The sequence below is a fragment of the Sorghum bicolor genome, chromosome 3 (assembly GCF_000003195.3).
Source record: "Sorghum bicolor cultivar BTx623 chromosome 3, Sorghum_bicolor_NCBIv3, whole genome shotgun sequence".
NCBI lineage: Eukaryota > Viridiplantae > Streptophyta > Magnoliopsida > Poales > Poaceae > Sorghum > Sorghum bicolor.
Window position 1 is genome coordinate 61,193,044 of NC_012872.2, and position 7,642 is coordinate 61,200,685.

The window sequence follows — 7,642 nt, forward strand, 5'->3', positions numbered from 1 at the left end:
CTACAAGCCTTATAAATCGTAGATCATTTGAATAACCCCAAAGTGTTCATTGAATAGATCAAGAGAATTTTGGATAACTAACCTTTTTGGTTAAATAGGTTTGTTTTTGGTTCGGTTACTTGGTTTCGGTGAAATTTCCTTTAATCCTATGTAACATGGCCTTGTTTGTTTGGCTACACTAGTTTGTTCGGTTTTTTTAATACAACTACTATTGTTTCGAAGTACATAACACTTCTTCACTGCAGTCCAGCTGGTTAGGACGCCCATTTTTTAGCTCACTGCAGTGATGCAGTCAAGTTGTGTTATGTACATCGGAAGAACAGACTTGTTTCATTTCAAATGCCAAGACAGTATATGTTAACAGCTTAGCGCAAGATCTATGGTGCTGGGATTGGCGTCAATGATAACGGCGGCAAGATAGGGTGTGTTTAGTTGGCGGCCCGGTTTAGCCATGGCTTATTTGGGTCAGTTTTTAGATGTTTGGTTGGCTGTACTGGACCTGGGGTCTGGCTAACCAGAGCCAGCCGTACGCCTGGAGCCTGGCTAGGATTGAACGGCCAAATCGGTCGTTCGATCCTAGCCAGGCCAGGGCCAGCTCTTGGCTGAGTTTCCATCACCACTCCTCCCCGTCTCCTCCCTCCGCCGAGAGTCGTCCTCCCCGCTCCTCCCTGTCTCCTCCCTGCTCTTGCCCGTCTCCTCCCTGCTCCTGTCTCCTCCCTGCTCTTGCCCGTCTCCTCCCTGCTCCTGCTCCACTGAGAGTCGTCCTCCCCGTCTCCTCCCTGCTCCTGCCCTTCCCCTTCCTCTCCCTTCCCCGCCGCCCCCAAATCCGCGGCCCCTCGCGATTCCCAACAGCACGCCGCCGCCGATCCCGCCGGGACCTAGGCCCTCCTCCTCGCTGACGGGCTCCTCCTCCTCGCCAACCCGCTCCTCTCCCGTCCCGTCCGCCGCCTCGGCTCCCTGTGCAACGTCGCGGCTGTTGCCGGCAAAGAGGTGGTCGTCGAGGAGGCCACTGACCAAGAGGTGGCCGTCGAGGGGGCAGTGGCCGACACGTTGGTCGTCGAAGAGGTAGTGCTGGCGGGCGCTGCATCTCTTGTCCCGTCATCCTCGTCCTCCATGGCGGGAGGCAGGGACGGCCGTGGTGGGCTGAGGCCGGCGGTTGCCATCGGAGCGGACGCCTTCGCGGGGGAGGCGGCGCGACGGACGAAGTGGTAACTGTCGGGGAGGCAGCGGTATTGAGCCGTGGCCAGTTGAGCCGTTGCCAGCCGGGCACAAGCGGGTGTGATGGCGACCGGCCCTGGCGTTCAACTTCCGCGTTCAAGATGCCGTCGTCAAGATGCTCGAGAGAATGCTTTAAAAGGAAGGTAAACTCACCCTCTTCAGGGAGAGGTGACTGTATACAAACCAAGCCACTCAACCAAACACGAATTTATCCTAGTTAGGCTCCGCAGCACATGCAACCAAACAAATAAATCTTAGCTTACTAGAGACAGGTTTGGGCTAGCGTGTCTTAGTTTGGCTAGAATAAACCAAACACACACGTCACGCTAGCTCACGCATGTGTTGGTGCAATAATTTTGGTGTCAATAGGGCTGGTGTTATGTTGTGTAACCTGGTGTTAATGATGATGGTGTCAAGCCGAGAGTCTATTTTTTAAAAACATTTTTGCAGAAATATATTTGAGAGAATCTATGAAAGAAAAAGGCTACAAAAATAAAAAACAAAAAAAAGACGGTGGACCAGCGCGTTTGATTTGATGGGCTGGCCCGCTGTCGTTGGTGCCTCGGTATGCCTACGTGATTTGGGCATTGTTTACTGTTTAGGGCTTGTTTAGTTGCACATAAAACTCAAAAAAATTTAAGGTTCCTATCCCATCAAATCTTACGACATATATATATATAATATTAAATATAGATAAAAAAATAATTAATTGTATAGTTTGTCTATAATTTGCGAGATTAACCTTTTGAACCAAGTTAGTCTATTATTGGACAATAATTGCCAAATACAAACAAAATTGTTACAGTATCCAAATTTAAAAAGCTTTTGGATCTAAACAAGGCCTTAGTTACACTAAAAATTAAAAAAAATCAAGATTCCCTACACATGTATAGAGTATTAAATATAGACAAAAACAAAAACTAATTACACACTTTAAATCATGAGATGAATCTTTTAAATCTAATTAGTTTATAGTTGAATAATAATTATCAAATACAAACGAAAATGCTATGTTACACAAACTTTTTCTTTTCGTTGAGGAAACTACAGGCGGGTTGAATGCGCCATTTTTGCTGGCGCTGTGTTTCTTACCGTTGGTGCTGGGCCCGTGGGTCAAGAGATTAAAGGGAGCCGACTGTTGGGGCGCCGTTGAGGGAGCTGTGGCCTAAAGATGTCAATGGGGGCCCGCGACCCGCGACCCGATGGGTATTTACTCTATTAGGGTATTAATATAGAGTGAAACCAGTACCCATGGGTACACAAACGGAGCAAACCTTTTACCCATTGGGTACGTGGGTATGGGGACGTTCTAGTAGTCCTCATACCCATTTACCCATGGGTGAAAAATACCCAACCCAAAACTAAAGAACCCCACCAGCCACCAGTCCACCGGCAGCCCATACACTGAAACCCTATGTAGTGCTAGCAAAGTACTACTCTCTACTACGTAATTTGTATGGACAATGAACTATTATGGTGGTTGTGACTAGTGGTTGTAGCAGAAATTATTATGTTGGTATTTGCTAGGTATATGGTGAGGTGGCTATGTGACGATGTTTGTGAATGGCTATATGACGATGCTTGTGAATTGCTACTACGTGACTGGTGCTTGTGAATTGCTGATGTTTGGCGGGTATGGGTGACCCGCTGGGTCTAATTTACCCACCCGGGTATGGGTCTGGGGAAATTCTCCCACCCATCACTCTATATGGGGATACCCATGGTGTCATATTGTTGTCACGGGGATGGGTCTGGGGAGTTCATACCCGATGGGGATTTACCCATTGCCAACACTACTGTGGCCGGCTGGGTATGTCCAGCGCCTCCCACCCTTTCCTCTTCTCCCTCCATTCCCCATTGGTGCAATTTAGATAAAAAAAAACTTGGGACGTCCTCCGCCCCCACCTCCGCCTAAGCTTTGTGCTAACTCTAAGGAGAGAATTTGAATGCTCTAAGTGTTGACCTTGAGAGCTTGAGGAATGCCAGTGAGGGATTGGAAACCCTACCATGTGCATTTGTGGTTTCATCCGGTGGCACTAGATAATTTTTATGATTGTGGATCTTTTTTTTGTTAATTTTGGTGATTAATGTCACCTAACCAGCTTGGTGCTGAACCGTGGAGAATATCTCTGTGATTGTCGATGACTCAAGTCTTTGGCTATTATGAGGGGCTCTGTACTCATCCCCAGGAGATTCGCCAAGGGAAACTATAGTGAAATCTATCGGGGTTTGGAGAGGTCCCTAGTGTTCTACTGACATTCTAAGTGAAGCAGTGAACTTGTGATCCGTCTCAACAGAGATGTAGGTTACCGGCCGAATCTCGGGAAAAAAAATTCATTGCTCCTTTGGTTTGCTTCTCAACACTTGCAGTTTCTATACCTCATATATATGTTGTGCTTGTATTGTTGCTTGGTAGCCCTAGAAAATTTGATATGGTAAATAGATAATTTTTTCGTTTTTATATGGTAATTATTGAGAGAAACTGTGTTCTTCTCGTTTTCTAATGCCTCAGACGGTAATATATTTTGAATTGCTACCCCGTGATGACATGTCATTAGCCTTTTCTCTACACATTTTACAGGGAAGGAAGGCTACGTGTAATCGGTGACTCCTCAAGACCGCTGGTTTCTCTTAAGAAGACCGTGGGAGAAGGGGCCGCACGGAACAGACCGTAGCTCGGCGTGACACTGGCCTTTGTTTAGTTCTAAAAAATTTTGCCAAATTTTTCATATTCTCCGTCACATCAAATCTTTAGACAAATGCATGAAGTATTAAATATAGACAAAAATAAAAACTAATTACACAGTTTGGTCAGAATTGACGAGACGAATCTTTTGAGTCTAGTTAGTCTATGATTAGATAATATTTGTCAAATACAAACAAAAGTGGTATTATTCATATTTTGTAAAATTTTTGGAGCTAAACAAGGCCTAGCAATCAGCTACAGCGGGCGGAGGGACAATAGTGCAAGTCACTCTGGGCATAATTAACCGAAGACCGAAGACCGAACCGAACTGACCGAGACCGAGACCGAACTGACCGAGACCGAACTTTTCGGTCATAAATTCGGTCCCTGCTTCCAACTAACCGAACTTTATACGGTTAGTTCGGGTATAAGTGTCGGTTAACCGAACTAACCGAAATTCTCTGTTGGGAGTCCTAAACTATTTTTTTTATCTTTTTAAGACTTGATTGTGTGTTGTTTTTGTTGTGTCATAGTGAATTTGTGACTTGTGAGTTGTGAGATGTTGCTATAGTTAGTATTTGAATAAGGAGAACCAAAATATTTGTATTATTTTGTACAAACATGCTGCTGAAATTTGATACAAATCTGCTAGTCCGGTTAGTTCGGTCATGACCGAGACCGAACCGAACTAACCGAGACCGAAATTGCTCGGTCTTTATTTTTTCAACTAACCGATCGGTCCTTGTTTTTTGATGACCGAACTTTCAAAATGACCGAGGAACCGATCGGTTCGGTTCGGTCAGACCAAACGCCCAGACCTAAGTGCAAGAATGCCGGAACCTCGCACAGAAAGGTGCACGACAAGCTGCTCAAACCGGAGGACATGCTGTATGCCGACGAGCTAAGACGAGCTATGCCAATGAGCTCCCTTAGTCCAATGATAACGGAGATTTTATAAGAGTTTCATAAATATTAAATAGGTTTTTTTTTTTTGCGTTAGATAGGAATGAAAAAGGATCGGGTCAGATAATGACTTCTCCATATCCTAATCTTTTTTTGCTTGGTCGGATTCCGAGCGGATATCATGTGGATTCGGATGCGAATATAAATTTTTTAGGATGTCGAAAATGGTACGGATTTGGACCGGTGTCGGAGCGGAAGCAAACTTTTTTAAGTCGGATAATATGTGTTTACATGTTGTCTTTTTATGATAAAAAACAATTCATTAACCAAAGTCATAAGGCGGCAATACAAGTCGAAAAAATCACTTTCAATCCACCACTCCAATTTAGGAGACCACAAAATTAATATAAGTTCTTAGTCCCAATTCCACTTTCCCGGTCGTTCAGAGTTTTCTTTCCCAGCGAACAATCCGACCGTGTCTTCTCCTTTCCTTTTCCGTTCCCACTTCCTTTTCTTTTCCCAGCGAACCATCCAACAACAAACGATAGAGCTTAACTCCCTCCCTTTTGTTGACGTCATCCCTGATGTCATGTCGAAAAAAACAAAACATTTATTTCAAAATGTTATAACTTCTGAATAGTGTATATATTTTTATTTGCGTTTGCATCACTGTGTTCTATGCGACGAGACGAACAAAGCTAGACCCCACTTATATATGTTTCGAAGAATTTTTATTTTATTAGCAATTTATGTGTATTATAGAATAACATATAATTTATAGGCTATAACTTATAAGAATAACTTATAACATATAACTTAGCATATTTTTACTAATATGTTGTGATACTAATTTGTACATTTAAGTTTTGACTTTTGAATATAACTTATACACCTAACTTTACATCTAAGCCATTCATCAAGTTATATAACTTATAAGTTTTAAATATAACTTATATATATCTAACTTTATATAAGTTGTGTTTCATAATTTTTGTGTTTCTAGAATTTGGTTTATTCATGTGTCTGTTAATGATTTTTGTGTTTGCAGTTTTGGCACAAGTTAGTTAATTTGTTCCTTTGTGTTTAATGACTTTTTATACATAAAAGGTGTTCTATAACTCTTAAGATTTTAAGTTTTTTCGCATAAGTTATATTTTATAACTTTCATGACATAAGTTATATGATGTAAGTTAATATACATAAATTGGTAGCAGAAAAAAAAAATCTTCGAAACATGTGCAAGTGGGGTCTAGTTTTGTTCGTCTTGTCGTGTAGAACACATCAGTGCAGACGAAATTAAAAAAATACGCAGTTCAGAAGTTATAGTATTTTGAAATGAATATTTCTCTTTTTCTACAGTCATCCTTAAAAAGCGCACATGAATGTAGAAGTGCGGAAGAAGGCATGTGCGGCTGGTTGCCAAAAAGAGAAAGAGGGGATTTTTTTTCCAAATAAGGTATGTCTGAAATTGATCGTTTGATTTGATATGGGTGAACGTCCGTAATTTAGTGAGGTCGGTTCTTAGTTTGGATTTAAGAGTATAAAACAAGCATGTAAAGTAAAAGAAATAAATATTCTTAATTAAGCAAAACTTCGCCTTCACTCTTTGTCGTGTATTAGTCCTCCACTTTGTTAGATAATTATTTTGTTGCCTGTAATTTCAATGTACAAACTTAAAATATGTAATACAGTGATGCTATGAGGCACAGGCTTTGCATATAAATATAGCCACCAATCAAGGGATAGTGAAATAGGCGATCAGCCAATCACAGGATTACCATTTCATCTTTGTGTAAAGACACTTAAATTAGTATATAATAAATTAATAGTTGATGTGATTTTGCTTGTGAGCTATATATTGCTAACGGTTATAGTTTATGCGATAATTAAACGTGAATTTATCGGATAATGCATATCCGTCGGCAATATGTAGCCCACAAGCAAAAACGCATCAACTATATTATACACTAATTTAAGTATCTTTACACAAAGATAAAATGATAATCCCGTGATTGGCTGATTGCCTATTTCACTATTTCTTGATGGGTGGCTATATGTATATGCAAGCCTGTGCCTCCTAGCATCACGGTATTGCATATTTTAAGTCAGGACATTGAAATTACAAGCAACAAAATAATTATCATCTACCAAAGTGGAGGACTAATACACGACAAGGAGTGAAGGCAAAGTTTTGCTTAATTAAGAATATTTATTTCTTTTACTTTACATGCTTGTTTTATACTCTTAAATCCAAACTGAGAATTTGTATTAATTTTGTGATCTCCTAAATTGGAGTGATGGATTGATGGTGATTATTTCAACTTGTCCTGCCGCCTTATGACTTTGGTTAATAAATTGTTTTTTATCATAAAAAACATGTAAGCACATATTATTCGACTTAAAAAAGTCCACTTATGCTCCAACACCGGCCCAAATCTGTACTATTTCCGACATCTAAAAAATTCGTATTCGCATCCGAATTCACACGATATCCAATCCGCTACAAATCCAACCAAGCAAAAAGGATTAGGATATGAGGAAGTCATTATCCCTATGTGGAAGGCGTGCCTTGAACTGTCACCTTAGAATTTGAAATTATTTATTTATTTGCAGACTTCAATTACTAAAATCTCATGTTTTAGTTCACAAGTATATTGCGATATTTATTATTTCCTTATTTGACAACCTGTCCATTTATTCTTTCCCATTTGGCACCATGAACTTCTGCTACAACCAAGGACATTTATGTCATTTTACCAGCCACTTGACACTGCTACTGGCCCAAACGGATAGCAATGCCATTTACGAAAAAAAAAAATTCAATTCAGTGCCAGA

General features: G+C 41.0%; 1 protein-coding gene across 1 annotated transcript; it reads right to left on the reverse strand.

The window, feature by feature from the left end:
- LOC110433743 (rRNA 2'-O-methyltransferase fibrillarin-like) lies at nucleotides 577–1,163 on the reverse strand. The gene is made up of 2 exons (XM_021456298.1): nucleotides 1,048–1,163; nucleotides 577–973 (listed from the first exon to the last, which is right to left on the reverse strand). Exons 1-2 carry the CDS (start codon nucleotides 1,161–1,163, stop codon nucleotides 577–579), a joined length of 513 nt encoding a protein of 170 aa, XP_021311973.1.